The 16,677-nt window shown below is 47.8% G+C and overlaps 1 protein-coding gene across 3 annotated transcripts in view; it reads left to right on the top strand.

Moving 5' to 3' along the window:
* The first annotated feature begins 10 nt into the window (after positions 1-10).
* HNRNPUL1 (heterogeneous nuclear ribonucleoprotein U like 1) overlaps positions 11-16,677 on the top strand; it is a 35,134-nt gene continuing 18,467 nt past the window's right edge. The window contains exons 1-7 of one of the 3 annotated variants that reach the window (XM_006052069.4): positions 11-141; positions 5,648-5,773; positions 7,776-7,929; positions 8,889-8,962; positions 10,884-11,023; positions 12,942-13,041; positions 14,799-14,911. In XM_006052069.4, coding sequence (XP_006052131.1) covers positions 5,653-5,773; positions 7,776-7,929; positions 8,889-8,962; positions 10,884-11,023; positions 12,942-13,041; positions 14,799-14,911 — 702 coding nt within the window. In that variant the 5' untranslated portion in view covers positions 11-141; positions 5,648-5,652. Of the gene's footprint in view, positions 142-1,601; positions 2,047-5,647; positions 5,774-7,775; positions 7,930-8,888; positions 8,963-10,883; positions 11,024-12,941; positions 13,042-14,798; positions 14,912-16,677 lie in introns of those variants that run through there. The other 2 variants (XM_006052067.4, XM_006052068.4) reach the window with 2 other exon arrangements.

Genomic DNA, 16,677 nt, shown 5'->3' on the forward strand with positions numbered 1-16,677 from the left:
GTGGTAGGTCCTGAGAATGAAAAACAGTTCAATCCGGGCCACAAACTTTTTTAGAACAAATCATTGTGGGAAGCTGGGAGGAGAGAGGAAGTCGGACGTGGGCGAGGGGCGGGGTGTCTGGACTGGAACCTACGGGCCCACGTGAGTGTCTGTCCCGCTTCTGAGTGGGTGCTGTGTGTCTAGGTTGCCGTGGTGTAAGCTTGTAGTGTAACTGTCCTGTGTCTATATCATTTGATGCTGCCTGCTTGTGCCAACCTTAATGGGCACACCTACATCGCAGTTTGGTGTACTATCCCCTGAATGGATGCATCTGATCCTACACACGCCATTTGTTTATCTATGTTGTGTGTGCGCCTTTGTCTAAGTAGAGGTTGTGTATGGCTTTCGTGGGTTTTAGATATGGCTCCGTGGGCAGCGGGCATTTGCATTGCGTATCTCGATAGTGTACCTTCCGGAAGTTTTGTGTCTTTTGAGTTAGGCGACAGGGTTAGACATTGTAAAACTGTGACGTTTAACAGAGCCTTAACTACGGACCTGTGTGTTTGAGTTTATCATATTGACGCCAAACAGGCGGATCTACCGAACAGTAATTTATAGAGGATTTGGGTACAGACCCCTGAACTTGAGGTCTTTCCAGAGGGAAAGGCTCTATGATCGCGTGCAGAGCGTCCATTCACGTAAGATACCAACCATAAAGACAGCTCAGCTACGATCGTGGAAGGAGGCGCTCGATGAAATGTACTATCAAAGAGAAGAGGGTGCGATTCTCCATTATAACTTTTCTCCCGCTGTTAGTCTAGCTTTTATTTTCGAAGTTTCAGGACTCTGAAGTCAAAGGGTTACTTTTCTTACAGGCAACTGAGTTTCTTCCAGATTAAGAATAATTTATCTACTTAATCTCGATTTCATATACTTCCTCTACAGCGAAATTTGTAAGGCCGTCCGTAACCAGAATGGCCAATCTGTTTAGGTTTTCCTAAAACGCTGCAACTATACTAGCTTTAGTCAGATAAGTCAGTAACTGAGATTGGTGGACAGATTGTTTTGAAACCGCCCTAACGGCAAGGGGCAGGTCCTTAGTGAATTCATCTCTTTCCGGTTTCTTAAAGGCAATCGTGAAAGGGGGTGGGGGGGTGGGGGGGGGGGGTCTGCCGACTCTCCATTTGATTGGTTCTGGTGGTTTTACCCGCTTGGACTCCTCTAGGGGCGGGAGATTTAGACCAATCAAGATATGTGTTACAGAGACACTAGTTTGATGAAAGGACCGCGCAGGGAAAGCCGTGCGGCGCTCATTCTGAGACCCCATCACTGATTGGCCCAAATCTTTACTCTCTTTCCCTCATTTGACCCTACGGGAGCGGGCGCGCGGGCACTACCCAATCACTGCGCGCCCCTCCTCCCTCCTTTTCCCGCCCTCCCGTTTCGGTCCCGGCATCGACGTAGGCCAACGCTTCCTCCCCGGCAGCTCCTAAGCCCTTTCATTGCTGTTCTTTTGAAAGACGCGCTCTGATTGGTTGAGCCCTTGGGCCCGCGCCCGTTGCTCCTATGAGGTGGCCAATTGGCAACCGTGTTGCATCGGGCCAGGCCACGGAGGAGGGGGGAGGTGGCGGCGGCGGCCATTTTGAGCCGCCGCCGCCATTGGAGTGGGGGCCCCCCCCTTTCCCCCTTCGCCTGCTGACAGGAAAGGTTTAAGGGGGACAGAGCCCTGGGAGGCCGGGCCGGGCTCGGGGGCCACCCCGGGGGCCCGGGCCATGGATGTGCGCCGTCTGAAGGTGAACGAACTTCGCGAGGAGCTGCAGCGCCGCGGCCTGGACACTCGCGGCCTCAAGGCCGAGCTTGCTGAGCGGCTGCAGGCGGCGCTGGAGGCCGAGGAGCCCGACGACGAGCGGGAGCTCGAGGCCGACGACGAACCGGGGCGACCCGGGCACAACAACGAGGAGGTCGAGACCGAGGGGGGCTCCGAGCTGGAGGGGACCGCGCAGCCACCGCCGCCCGGGCTGCAGCCGCACCCGGAGCCCGGCGGCTACTCGGGGCCGGACGGACATTGTGAGAGTGCGCGGGGCGGGGGCCGGGGAGCCCGGACTCCGGGCCGAGGAAGGGCTGTGGGACGCGGGAGTCCGGCGCCTGAGGTCGGGGAGACGGTCTGAGGATCGGGGGATACCGCTCCCCGCCGCTGAAAAGGATCGGGGGACAAGGCCCGCGGGACGACCGGAGGGTGGATCCTGGCATTCGGCGCAGGGAAGATACTGGAGTGGGGGCTCTCGGTTTCGGAGATGAGGAAGGTCCGGGGTGGGGGTGTAGAGGATTCCCGAGCCTGCGGCTCAGAAACCGGAAACTGTGGTTTTTAGAACCGAAGACAGTCGGAAGAACAAGGGGATCTCTTTTAGGAGACTGAGATCTTAAAGATGGTGATCTTAAGATTTGGAGTTGGGTAGGCTTGGGAGCCGTGTTTTCAGGGCTGGGACCGTTTTGAGGATGGAGGATCCTGGAGTTTGCTGCTGGATGGGGTACCGGGGAATTCTCATGTTTGTTATTGGGATGGGTTGGTAAGATGGAGTTCCGGTATCTGGCCAGGGAGGGTCTGACGGACTGTGCGTTCTAGTGGTTGACTGGGGAGCTTTTAGGGGATGCGAGAGACCACCATGTGTACCATGGGGGACCCAATCAGTGTGAGGACGGCCTGGGGGAGGGTCTCAGATCCAGGGCTGAAAGGCCAGCCTTGAGGCATGAGCAACCTGGGCATTTGATGCTGGCCATCTGGGGCCCTTTTGGCTGACTTCTAGAGAAGATATATGGAACATCGATGTCCAGCAGCTGGTGGGGGAGAGAAGGCTACTTCACTGGGTGAAGTACCTGAAGGTCTGGAGCTAGGAAGGCACTGGGGACATATAACGCAGTGGCTCCTGCTGAATGGTCTTAGATTAACAGGATGGAGAAAAAGAGTAGCTGAGGGTGGGTGGGGTAGATAACAGGTTGGTGGAGTTTGAAGTTGAGGGATTATCTAGGGGTAGAGGATCATGCCCAAGAAAAGAGTGTGTAGCTGGTGTGTTATATATAGGGAAGGGAAGAGTGTGTATGATGTGGAGGGTGAAAGAATGCTTGTTGACTTGGCAGGGGGCCTCAGGGTGAAGGGGGGGATTGTTTCTGGGGCTGAGCATCTCCATGAGAGGGCTCCTCTGTCCTCAGAAGCAGGGTTTTTGTGTGTGTGTGCCTAGGGATTGGAGAGGCCTCAAGGGGTGGTTGAGAACCTCTGCATCAGACACTGAAGGAGAGGGGATGGAGTAGATCTGTGACTTTCTGAAGGGAAGAGACCCTGGTATGCGAGGAAGTAAATCAAGTTAAAAGCGGGTGGCTTTCTAGCAGGACAGGAGGACATGGTGATTGGAAAAGTTGGAGAGTAAGTAGAAAGAACTCTGGCATCCAGAGATTGTATTATTTACCTGAAAAAGAGGGTACCCTGTGCTGTGGGACTGAAGAAATGAGGAAAGCAAGAGGATCAGGGAAGAGACTAGATTTGGGGTTGGCATAGGGTATTTATGTGTTTTCCTAGAGCAGGGCAATCTGAGGGTAGATTTGGGGTGGAGGGTGGTTGTCTAGGACTCAGATGCTGGGAGGAGTACTTCCCATTGCAGAAACCTGTCAAGGAAGGAGGAGTGGCCCTGTACCTGCCTAGGGCAGGCAAGACCCTGGCAGGAATGCCAGTGGCTGGAAATGCCTCCAAAGAAAAGTGATATGCTTTACGGCACAGGCTCTAGACTCAGATTTTTGTCTTGGGCAAGTCACCTCACCTCTGAGCTCTGGCTTCCTTGTGTGTAAAATTGGGATATAATAATAGTGCCCCCCTCCCCGCTTGGGGATGAATGAGATTACATGTGTAAGGGGCTTAGCACTGGGCCTGCCTGTTATTAGGAGGTAAATGTTTTAGAGAACAGAGAAGGGCCCCAGAATCATAAGCTTCTCTGGGCGAGGCTTCCTCTGTGAGCACAGGAGAGATTCTCGGAAAGAAAGATATGAGGCTTTTGTGGCAAGAACAACACTGTGCTTAGGGCCTGGAAGAAATGCAATGGTATGAAAGGGCCCCCTGTGTTCTAATTAAGGAGTTATTCTGTGTCTTCCTTTCTCTCCTACCCATTACAGCAAAATCCTTTGAGCCCCTTTTATGCCCCCCTCCAACCCTTCCTTCAGCCCTGGTAAACAGACCTGTAGCGAACCACGTGATCTGTGTGACTTTCCTCCCTTTGGGCCGCACCTGGTTTGTGCCCAGATACATTTGTCCTCTGAGAAAGGATCCAGTCAGTTAGCAAGCAGCAGAATAGTCTCTCCTTCCCCGTAGTTCCGCCTCACTGGTCCTGGCACAGCCACTAGTAGGGCCCTGGAGGCATCTTGCAGAGCCTGCCCCTGGGGTGGAGAACCTGCTTGCTACTCAACCTAGGTTTCCAATGTTCTCTCTGGGTTTGGCTACAGGGTTCTCCTTGAAGGAGTTTCAGGTTTTAGTCCCATCTCTGAGCTTTCTCATGTGTCGCCCAAACTCCAGGAATGTTTTCTCCATTCTCATCACTGGGTTATCGTCACTACTGTGTATCCTTTGAGTCCAGGCTTATCTGTTACTTTCTGGGTCCCTGATCTCAGCCCCTGGTACTTCTTCAGAGCCCTTAACACAATACAATTTTTGTACTTTCAGATTTGTTTAATGTGTGTCTGTCTGACTAAGCTGAAACTTGTTCTTAGTTACATCCTAGCATGTGGTGTATAGTATGTACTCTACTCCATGAATAGTTGATATTGTTTTTTTCTTTTTTGGCTGCACTGCACAACTTGTGGAATCTTAGTTCCCCAACCAGGGATTAAACCCTGGCCCCAGCAGTGAAAGCACTAAATCATAACCACAGGAAATTCCCTGATATTATTATTCTTGCCACCCTTCAGTTGAGTTCCTCCTGGACCCACAAAAACACCTTCCTGAAACACTTCCTGCCTAACTCCAAATATTTTAGGGCTTATCCCTAATGAGTCTGAAGGCCACTATTATCATGACTCCTGTTTTCTTAACAGGTCCTTTCCTTCCTCCCCCATTTCCTCTTCAACTGAGATGGTTATCCCTTACCTTTACAGCTATTGTAGGGTGGAAGAAATTCATAAGGAGAGTTGGCTATGCAAGTGGGAATAGTGAATTGGGTTGGACAGAGGACTGGTTTGTGCTCTGAACAATTTTTAAGGTTGTAACCTAAAGGCAACTCCCTAAGCTTTATACTATGTCAGAGAACAGCTGGGCTGGTAATTTTTAAACTGTGTTCATGGAGTTGCCCCCCACCCCAGTGGGGACTTAGAGGGGAGGTCAAGTTGGACCCCTTCTCCAACTTTCCCATCTCCTTGCTCCAAACAGCATTTCTGCTTCATTTGGTTTTATGTGTTAGGATTCTGTAGAACCTAGTCACAGATAGATCTCTAACTTTTGAGGGGCAAGAGGACCTGTCCTCAGGCAGCTGGGGCCCCTGACTGCCCAGGTGGGTTTCCATCTGAAGGTGTTTTCACATCTTTTAGCCTCTGGAAGACTGATTGTCCACAGTGGGGATGGCATCGTTTTGTATTTAAAAGCTACCTCTAGTCCCAAGAAATACCCTTCTAACTGGCCATTTTTTGTTTTAAGATGTCATGGACAATATTACCATGCAGAACCAATTCTATGAGACGCAGGTCATCAAGCAAGAGAACGAGTCAGGCTACGAGAGGAGACCACTGGAAATGGACCAGCAGCAGCAGGCCTATCGCCCAGGTAGGAAAGCGCATGTGATACATCTCTTTTGAAGGAGAGGTAATCTATGTGTGGGTGGCCTTTACCTTTTGCCTACTGCCTGTCTTCCCAGAAACTTTGTATCTTCCTTTTAGGCAATACTTTGGGCTTGGTCACTCTGGCAAGATCTTTTTGAAGGGAAGAACTTAGTCTCTCTCACTTTCAAGTATTAGGATAGGGGAGTCTTCAAGGTATCTGTCATCAGATGTTAGTACCAACATCTTGGAGAGCTTAGACCTGGAGGCCAATATCTGAGTCTTACTTAGAATCTTAGAATGTTGAAGCTAGAAAGGACCTTCGAAATCTAGTCTAGTATTTGCCATGTTCTGAAGAATATTGTTCCAGGAGATATTGCTAAGGACTTTTCAGAGAAGAGTTCCTTGGCTAAATGCATCTGAAAAATGCGGCATGTACCTTGCCACCTCTGGGAGAGTCACTGTGCTCATTAAAAATGCTGAGGAGTCCTGGATTGGGAAAAACTCTGTGTCACATTGTTTAAACCCAGCATTTCCCAAATATGTAAATGTGTCTTTGTAGAACAAAGTTTTCTACAGTAGAAGCTTGGAAAGCACAATTATAATGTAGATCTCTCCCCATTTTACAGATGGGTGAGGTTGAGGGCTTAGGGTTGGATCCCGGAAATTAAATTGGCTTCTGGGCCACTGCTCTTGGTTGATACGCAGCATTCCTTACCTAGTATTTGGGAAGCGGGGTCCTACTGTTGAGTAACGACAGAGCCAGGACTGACTCCCAGTCTTGTGCTCCTTTCACTGTGCTGTGGTCTCAGTGCCTTTTTGTAGTCAGTCTAGTTGGTTCTGTTTGATTCCATTCTGGTTCACCCACAAAGTAAAATCCCCAAACATTTCTTGAGAGTGGCTCAGGATTTTAATGAATGTAGGTTACAAACTGTAGATTTGTGTCAGGCTCTGTGAGACTTGTGGGATCATTTGGCCCAAGGAGACTGTTTTCTGTGCAGACATTTATCAGGGCCTCCCATGAGCCCAGTACTGTGATGGGAACCAAGGAAGCTCTGTCCATGTGGCTGAGCACCATCTCTGCCCTAGTGAACGAGGAGCCTTCTCTGAGATTTTGTCTGTGTGCCAGAGCCAGGGAGTGCTCCAAGGTGGTGTTGAGTTGAATGCTGAAGTGTGTAGATGTGATGTGAGTGACCCACAGTATCCATAGATGAGGTGAGTCTGAACCCACAGTTTGGTCTCAGCAGGCACAGATTCTTGGAATCTGCCTGAGCCTGGGGCATTCCTGTGGTCCACAGAGTGTTATCCCATCCTGACTTCCTGTTTGTGGGGTGATTTAATAAGGCCATCCCACCTGTGGGCTGGCTTACATGCAGACCCTCCCTTCTGGAGCACTTCTGGGCTTTGTAATAGTGATTAAAGCCCATGGAGTTAGGTGGGGGACCACAGCACTGCTGAACTGACTTTCCCCTCCATTGCTAGACCGAAGAAGCTCCGTAAGAATTGAAGTGAAGAGATTCTCTGGGAGAAGAAATTATGGAATGCACAATTGTGAAATGGTAGAAGGCTTTTAGGGCTCCCTCCTACTTGGTGCATGCAATGGTAGCTCCCAATTTTCCCAACTTTACTTTGCCTTTGGCAAGGTAGCCCAGGCAGTCATTCGCCTTTGAGTAGGGCCTTAGAGAGCTTCTCCTTGTTTAGTGCTGAAGTCCCCTCTCCTCTGCACGAAGCCTGAGAATTATCTGACTGACATCTCTCACCCTATCAACTGCTGGTGCTACTGGGCCTGGATGGTCATCCCCAGCCTCACTTTATTCTAGCCCTGTCCTCCAGTACAGCGTTTTCGGTTCCCTCAGCAGGCTTCCACTGAACCTCGCAAGAGCCTGTGCCCAGACCTTCATCACCATAGTCAGGATCCTGCCATTATCTCCTGAAGTAGAGGGGACCATAAAAGTGATAACTGAAGAGTTTCTGAGTGTCTTAACCATCTGGATTTGTCCTGACTGTAGAAGTGAAGACAGAGATGAAGCAAGAAGCACCCACCAGCTTCCTCCCACCCGAAGCATCTCAACACAAACCAGACAGACAACAATTCCAGAGTCGCAAGAGGCCTTATGAAGAAAACCGGGGACGGGGGTACTTTGAGCACCGAGAGGATAGGAGGTGGGTCTGTGAGGCAGTGGTCATCCTTTTTCCAATAGGTCTCAGTGTCTGTAACCCAGTTCCCCCCGGGGTCTTTTTACTAGCCAAGAGGGCAGAGCTGAGGTCTCTCTGCCCTCTCACTCTCCCCCAGTTCTTCCTATACCCACTACAGATTGAACTTTGCTAAACTTCTGATCCTTCCCTCAGTTTCTCCCTTCCCATTACTTGAAGGATGAAGTTCAAACACCTTGCCATTCACATGTGAGATGCCAGCCTGCCTTTTTAGTCCTTTGCCCCACTGCCCTGCATATGACCTGACCTGAGCATATGGTAGACTAAGGTCATCCAGACTGTCTCAGGGAGGACCCTACACATTAGACTGCACACTTCTACCTTATTCCCATATGTTGGAAACCACCAGTATTTTCACATAGTCCCTTTTAGTATTTTGGTTGGAATAAATTTCGTTCATAATTTAGGACACTTTTAAAAGAGAAGAAGACAAAAATGGGTCATTTCAAATCCTTTCAGATGTGGAGTTTTAGGAAGCCTGGAATAAGGACAGATTATAATAACAGGTTTATCCAAATTCTTACAGATTGCCCTTCCTGGCCCAGTACCCTCTGGGCTACTGTAACCTCCCATCAGTAGCAGAGTTCAGTGTGAAGGCAGTGCTCAGCATGTAGAGGGGTGGATCAGAATCTGAGGGTGTGAGAGCGTGGTATTTTTCAAAAAGTTCTCTAAATGATTCTCATGGCCCTCTTCAGCAGAGCACACCCTTTCCAGTCCCTGACCCCGCCCTGGTAGTTAATAGTCATTGCTCTCATTGCAAGGATGTAGGGTTCCAGAGTTCTTTTTGCTAACCTCTGTGGGAGGAACTTGAAATCCAGGAAGCAGCTTGGAGGCCACTTGTAAATTCCAGCAGAAACTTGAGGTCCCTTCCCTTGTTCTCCTGTGACTGATACCTCTTTATGATGCAGGGGGCGATCTCCTCAGCCTCCGGCTGAAGAGGATGAAGATGACTTCGATGACACCCTTGTGGCCATTGACACATGTGAGTCCTTGGAGTGCCTGTTTGATACTGTCTTCAGTCAGTGTAAGGAAACTGCCTTTACCTTCACAAAATCCCCACCCGGCACCGTCCAGAGCAGTTAGTTCAGACGTGAGAACTAGCAGAGCCCTGGAGTCAGGGTGTTGGTTTGGAGACAGAAGACTTACTTCAGCTCTATCTGTGAGATTCAGTCAAGTCATTCTACTTCTCCAAGCTTCTCTTCAGAGAGGAAGAATCCTGCTCTTATACCTCAGGGGACTTTCAGTGACATTCATCAGAGAGCAAGTTGGAAAACCCTGAACACCCTGTAAAGTTGTCATCTAATCAAGAAGGGAACCTGAGTGCTGCTGGGGAAACTTAACTCTTTGACGGCCATTTCCCCAGTTTCCATTTGCTGCTCACGTTCCTGGTGAAACCAATGCTGCCTTGTCTCCTCAGGCATTAACCTGGCCTGCCCTGCTCTCTGTCCCCCAGTTCAGTTTTGTTTCCTCTAGATAAGTGACTTCCCCCTTGACTGTGCATCTAAATACTTGGGGGAACGAATGTAGAGGTCCTGTCCCTCCTCAGGCCTCCTCAGATAAACTCTTAAGTGGTAGGGCCTGTGAATCTGAATTTTTGAACACACCCAGAAGCCCAGTCAAGTCTGAGGACTGCACTTTTCAACAGAGCAGAAAATTAACAGCAGTTCATTCGTGTACTTGTTTACATAGCTCGTGTTTATAAACCAATGGCTACATGCTTTAAAAGAGGTAAAGACATCTCGTATACAGTCCCTTTTATCACAGGATCTTAAGGATTCAGAGTAAAACGGAGTGTTAATTTTTTAAGTATTGGGTGGCAGTGGTTCATGAAGCAGCATCTGATTAAATGCCAAATGTACAGACCATGACACTCAGCCTTTAGAGAAAGGAGAGAGCCTACTGGACGAGACAGACAGGAAGGACTTTCCCAGAGACATGGGTGGCTCCTGGCAGAGTGGGGAGAGTCTGAGCAGCAGAGTCCTGGGCCGACGCGAGGAGCTGGGAGCCTGTGGCGCACCTGACCGTGGTCCTGGATGGCGGGAGTGGATCAGGGTCAGCTGTTGGTGCCGCTCTTGGCGGGAGCCTGACTGATATCCCACACTGATAGAGTTAGCATGGGAGATGGTTGAAGTTTATGGTGTTGGGAGTTAATCTTTTCTAAATTCTAAAATCACTTGAGACTCTAACCTTTTAAATTTTAGAATCACTTGAAAGGATATTGACCCTCTCCCTAGCAAGTGTGCATGCTATCACTTCAGTTGTGTCCAACTTTTTGTGACCCTATGGACTGTAGCCCACCAGGCTCCTCTGTCCATGGGATTCTCCAAGCTAGAATACTGGAGTGGATTGCCATGCCCTCCGCCAGGGGATCTTCCAGACCCAGAGATCGAACCCACCTCTCTTATGTCTCCTGCGCTGGCAGGCGGGTTCTTTACCACTAGCCCCATTAGAGAGGCATGTGTGTATTATTTGCAGGAGCCCCCGTGACAGCCATCCTTGGACCCTGGCCAGGTGAAGAACCCTAGTTCCTCTGCGGAGTGGCAGCTTTCATCCTGTGCAGTCCAGTTTGCAGTATTGCAGGGCCTTTGTGCTAAAAGAGAGAATGGTTAGGTGGTGTGGCTGGCTTCTCGTGAACCTGTCCCCACACCATGTCAGCTTGTGTACTTTTGGTTAACACTCTTAGGAAACTTACCTCTGCCTGTCCCTCTGCTGCTGCTGCTGCTGCTAAGTCGCTTCAGTTGTGTCCAACTCTGTGCGACCCCATAGATGGCAGCCCACCAGGCTCCCCCCATCCCTGGGATTCTCCAGGCAAGAGTACTCGAGTGGGGTGCCACTGCCTTCTCCGGCCTGTCCCTCTGGGGACCATTAAAACATCAGCCAACTACAGGCTTTTTCCTCCACAGACAACTGCGACCTCCACTTCAAGGTGGCCCGAGACCGGAGTAGTGGCTACCCGCTCACGATTGAAGGCTTTGCATACCTGTGGTCAGGAGCCCGTGCCAGCTACGGGGTCAGAAGGGGCCGTGTGTGCTTTGAGATGAAGGTAAGTGGGAGCAGTAGAGGGATGGGGACAGAAAGCAGGTCCATCCTTGATCAGAGCCATGATTGCAAAAGAAATTTGATTGAACATGCATTTTATGTTCAGGCCAAAGAAAAAGTAAAATGAATTCAAGAGAACTGTCATTGCTAAATATTATATGGGGAAAACAAGGCGACCATATGTTGCTTCATTAAGCGGATTTTTTCCTTGATGGGGTTTGACCTAGGTGCTGTATAGCCAGCCATTCGAGGGTGACATGTTTGTAGAGCTGGGGAGAGGAGTTATTTGGAAAAACAGTGAACTGGAAAGAATTGGCCCTGGCCAGTTAAAGGGAGGCCAGGTGAGAGTAGGGCAAAGTAGGGTTCTGCTATCCGGATATCCTCTACCATTATCCCTCCACAGTTCCACATCAAAGTGTATTTATGAAAGTAATACCTGGTCATGTTTAGTAAAAGGTCAGAGAGCACAGAAGAGTAAAAACCAGAGTTATACTCACATCCTCCCAGCCCCATCCTACCCTCTAGAGATACTTTATGTGTTAACAGTTTCTTGTGTATCCTTTGTATATCCAAACTTATTTATGATAGCTAATATCTGTAGAATACCTTGCATGTGCTAGGTGCAGTGCCAAGTTCTTTCCATGGATATCTCCATAAATCTTCACAGTCTCATCACAAAATATGTACTGTTGTCCCCCATTTTTCCGAGGTGGAAACTAAGACCAAGGGTTATCATATTTGACTAAGACACTTGATTCTAAGTCGCACGTTGTTTTGTGTGCATAGAGAAGCTGCCAGTTACACTAACATAGTGCTTTCAGACATCAGTTGTAAGACAGACACTGACTCTGGAGACGTTAAAATGTGAAAATCGTGTGTCCAAAAGTCAATTACTAGTGTAACTTTCTAAAAGCCACAAACTAATAAGATAAATATTGGTTATTAGATAATTAACTGCTAATTAAAAGTGAAGTCAGAAGATGCCTTTTCTTTTTTCTGCTCCTGTTACTTAATACTATATATCTTGAACGTTTTTCCGTACCAGTGTATTAGCCCTGCTTCATTCATTTTAACCGCTGTATCATTCTGTGGCGTGGATGTGCCTTAATGTGACTGGTATTTTGCAGGTGGTTTTTTCTTTCTTCCTATTCCCCTCTCTTCCTTCCTTCCTTTTCAACATGAAGACCACCACACTGCATTTTGTGTGTGTGTGTATGTCTCTAGGATAGACTGAAAGTTGAATTGGTTGGTTATAGAGCATGTGCATTTGCTGTTAATAATAAGACTGTTAAATTGCCCTCTAAAGACATTACATCAATTTATGTGTTCACACCAAATGTTGTGAGAGTCCCTGTTTGCCTTGTCGGTCAGTTCAGTCGCTCAGTCGTGTCCGACTCTTTGCAACCCCATGAATCGCAGCACGCCAAGCTTCCCTGTCCATCACCAACTCCCGGAGTTCACTCATACTGAAGTCCGTGATGCCATCCAGCTATCTCATCCTCTGTCGTCCCCTTCTTATCCTGCCCCCAATCCCTTCCAGCATCAGAGTCTTTTCCAATGAGTCAACTCTTCGCATGAGGTGGCCAAAGTACTGGAGTTTCAGCTTTAGCATCATTCCTTCCAAAGAAATCCCAGGGCTAATCTCCTTCAGGATGGACTGGTTGGATCTCTTTGCAGTCCAAGTATTAAAGCTAAAAAATAACTCTTTTTAAAATTCCCATCTCTGTGGCCCTGAACTCTCCTGAGCCCTCTGGAGGCCCTGGTTTTGGTATAGCTGGCCCTTCAGACAACTCAGATACATGTTCCCCAGCCACAGAACCCATTCCTGTTTTTTTAACATCTGTGCACATCCCACCTGTATTGCCTCCTAAACTGTCAGCCTCCAGAGAATCAATTCTGAGCCTTCTTTTTCTTTGTCCCAGATCAATGAAGAAATCTCTGTGAAGCACCTTCCGTCTACAGAGCCCGACCCACACGTGGTCCGCATTGGTTGGTCCCTGGACTCTTGCAGCACTCAGCTAGGTAAGGGAGGTCAGCCAAGCAATCCAGAGAGTAGCGCGGGTGCCTTGATCCCTGGATTCTCAGGCTTCCTCAGCTTCTCTCTCCCGCATTGGACCCAGAACAGAACTGCCCTGGGGTGGAATAGACACAGGGATTAGGTTTGTGGGGCTGCCTAGCTTCAGACTTATAGGATTCAACTGGAAGGACCACAGTCATACAGCAACTTTTCTACAAAAAATTTATCTTTCATCTTTAAGAACAGGGTCCAAAGTTCTCTTCAGAAAACTGTTCCCTTTAAAAAAAAAAAAAAAGACCGGTTGTCTCCTGTTCTCAAACCATGGTGAAAGTAATAAGGTCCTCAAGTTCCATTGAGTTCTGTCTGGAATCTTCTGTCCAGAGCCTAACCCAGAGTAAAAGAGAAAGACAAGTGGGGCCAGGGCTGGCTGGTGGAAAGAGGCAGGGAGGGGCTGTCTTGAGAGGTTTTGAATTTTCACAGATTCCCGAGGCTCTAATGACCTTCTGGCCCCAGGTGACTGATTTCAGTGACCGATGGTGAGACTTTCTTTCTTGATCATGTAAACATTCTGATTGTGAAAATAATGTCTGCTCCGTGTGAAAATTCAGGCCATTACAGAGAAGGGGAAATGAAAATCTTTCTAAACCTGTGGGATAATGACTAGTGCCAACATTTTCATCTACATTCTTTGAGACAGTTTCTTTGTCCTTTGTGTATCTCAAATCGGATACGTTATAGAACTTTTTTGTAGCCTGACTCTTTTTTCCCATCTAATGTTGGTGGTTATATTTTGTAAATAAGTATAGATTTTTTGACCACTGTGTAATTTTTCATTTTATAATTGTATTACCTATTTATAAATTTTTGTGGGTCATTTACGTTGATTGTAAATTTTTACAGTAAAACACTTGAGCTCTCCTTGTATGTAATTAGTCTGAGCCTTAAAAGTAGAATTGGTAGGTTAAAAGCAGTGTACAGTTTTCATTTTGATGTGTATTAGCAGTTTTATTTAAGATTCATATGTCATCTCCTTTTATCTTTGTTTCAGTTTTGAGATGTAAATGGAGAACAGTTGATACAGATAAAGATACAAAGCCCAGAACAGTCAAGCAGATGTCCAGGTTACACAGCTGATTCAGGCTAGAGCTGGGCCTGGAATTCATGCTTGTTGGCGCCTGCTTTACTGGCAGAACTTAGGTTTCTGGCCTGATATCTCTGTAACTCAGATGTCAGCCAGGGCCCTTGGGGTCTCAGTCATCTTGCTTCAGAACCCAGTTGTGTAGCCTGAGGAAATCGGTACCTTTCCTATGGGTTAGACCTCATGGTCTGCAGAAGCAAAACCCCTTTACTGATTTCTGACCAGAACTCATTGACACCAAAAACAGACACTGTTAGGAGACTTAACTGAATGTTGAATGTCACAAGGAAGAAATGTGCCTTAGTGTACAGCCTTCCTCCATCCCAGCTTCTCTCTTTCCTCCTCCCTTTTTTCCCCAGTTCTCCCTTTCTGTTCAAAGCAGTTCAGGTCAGCTCCGACTCTTGGACTTAATACCTAAAGCCATCAAACCCTCAGAAACTCTGCATGATGAAGGGCTTCCTTTCAATGGAAGCTTTCTTACCTCCTCCCCCAAAAGCACCTGATTAGTAAAACAGGCAAAGAAAATGTTTCTTTAATTTGTTTTAATTTAAAACTTTGTAATAGCCATAAAGGTCATTGTGACCATCACAGGTCTAACCTGCCTTTGCCTGTTTCTTCCCTCAGGCGAAGAGCCTTTCTCCTATGGCTACGGAGGCACTGGGAAGAAGTCCACCAATAGCCGCTTTGAAAACTATGGAGACAAGTTTGCAGAGAATGATGTAATTGGCTGCTTTGCGGTGAGTGCTGGCAGCCCGTGGGAGTTAGCAGAACCAAATGTTGGTCCTTTGAGGTCAACCTGCAACATCTTTTTCAGAATACCTCTGTCCGTCGTCTGCCCTTTGTCCAGCCGCTCTCATCATACCTCTGTTTCTCTTTGACACACTGAAATGTTTGTGGTCATTTTGTGCAAAATTCTGCCATTATTCCCCCTCTGGTCTTTTGTGCAAAGTTTTTGGATGGCATCCTGAAGATGTTTGGGGATGTCAGACGTGCACAACTTCTAGATACCAGAGTGCCATTTCCTAAGCAAACTAAGGAATTACTTTCCTTTGCTGTGGAATAGTCTGCATGCACAGGTACTCAGTTGTGTCCGAATCTTTTCAAGCCCATGGACTGTAGCCTGCCAGGCTCCTCTATCCATGGAATTTTCTCCAAGAATACTGGAGCAGGTTGCCATTTGCTTCTCCAGGGCATCTTCCTGATCCAGGGATCAAACCCTTGTCTCTTCTGTCTCCTGCATTGACAGTCGGATTCTTCACCACCAGCACCACCTGGGAAGCCCATGAAATAGCCTATCTGTTCTCAAGCGCAGTGGTGTTGGCTCTTGCCCCCACTTTAGCATCATCTCATCCCAGAACTTCTCCCTTCCTTCACCTCATTGGTTTAGCCAGGCTTCCAGTAGTGCATTGCCTTTTAGGAGGAGGATGCTGCTGCTAAGTCGCTTCAGTCGTGTCCGACTCTGAGACCCCATAGATGGCAGCCCACCAGGCTCCCCCCTCCCTGGGATTCTCCAGGCAAGAACACTGGAGTGGATTGCCATTTCCTTCTGCAGTGCATGAAAGTGACAAGTGAAAGTGAAGTCGCTCAGTTGTGTCTGACGCTTAGTGACCCCATGGACTGCAGCCCACCAGGCTCCTCCATCCATGGGATTTTCCAGGCAAGAGTACTGGAGTGGGGTGCCATTGCCTTCTCCGGGTGGAAGCAAAACAGAACAAGGTAGAAGAAACCTGAACTGCTGCTGAACTTTAGTTCCCAAGAGCAGTAACCAGCACTCACAAAGGTATAGAGTGTGACTGATGGTTCTGGGGCCAGAATCCCTAGGCACAGACCCTGCTTTTCAACTCACAGCCCTGGACAGCCTGCCCTCCCTGTGTTTCAGTTTCCTCTCAGTGAGAATTCTCACACCTACCTCAGAATTTAATGTGGTGTCATTAAGGTAAACCATTAGAAGCACTTACAACAATGTCTGGCAGAGAATGAATGCTCAGGAAATGCTCTTTAACACTATGATCATTGGAAGTTAAATGTTTGTAAAAATATGCCATGAAGCCCCAGGGAGAGTGGTTAACCAGGTGGATGCTTCCTCTTGGCCTTCTTCCTGCTTCCTTCTTCCTTCTCTCCCTCATATTTATACACAGGGTACTCTTTTTTCTTTCTTTCTTTTTTTCTCCCCTCTTTGAAAGAATTTCCAATTTAAAGAAAAGCCATAGAATTCTCATAGAACCTTGTCCCGATTCTAATGTTTGCTTTAACATTTTTCTTAAATATATGTATGTGTATGTATATGATTTTTATCTGATCTATTTGAGAGTAAGATGCCTACTTTGTCTTTATTCCTTAATACTTTAGTATGCATTTCTTAAGAATAAAGCTATTCTCTTAACCACAGTAATCAAATTTAATGTTGATTTAATGCTATTATCTACTCCACAGTCCATGGTTAAGTTTTGTCAGCTGTCCCAACAATATCCTTTAGAGCAGTTTGGTTTGTAGTTCAGGATCC

This window comes from Bubalus bubalis, chromosome 18, assembly GCF_019923935.1.
Source record: "Bubalus bubalis isolate 160015118507 breed Murrah chromosome 18, NDDB_SH_1, whole genome shotgun sequence".
NCBI classification, from domain to species: Eukaryota; Metazoa; Chordata; class Mammalia; order Artiodactyla; family Bovidae; genus Bubalus; species Bubalus bubalis.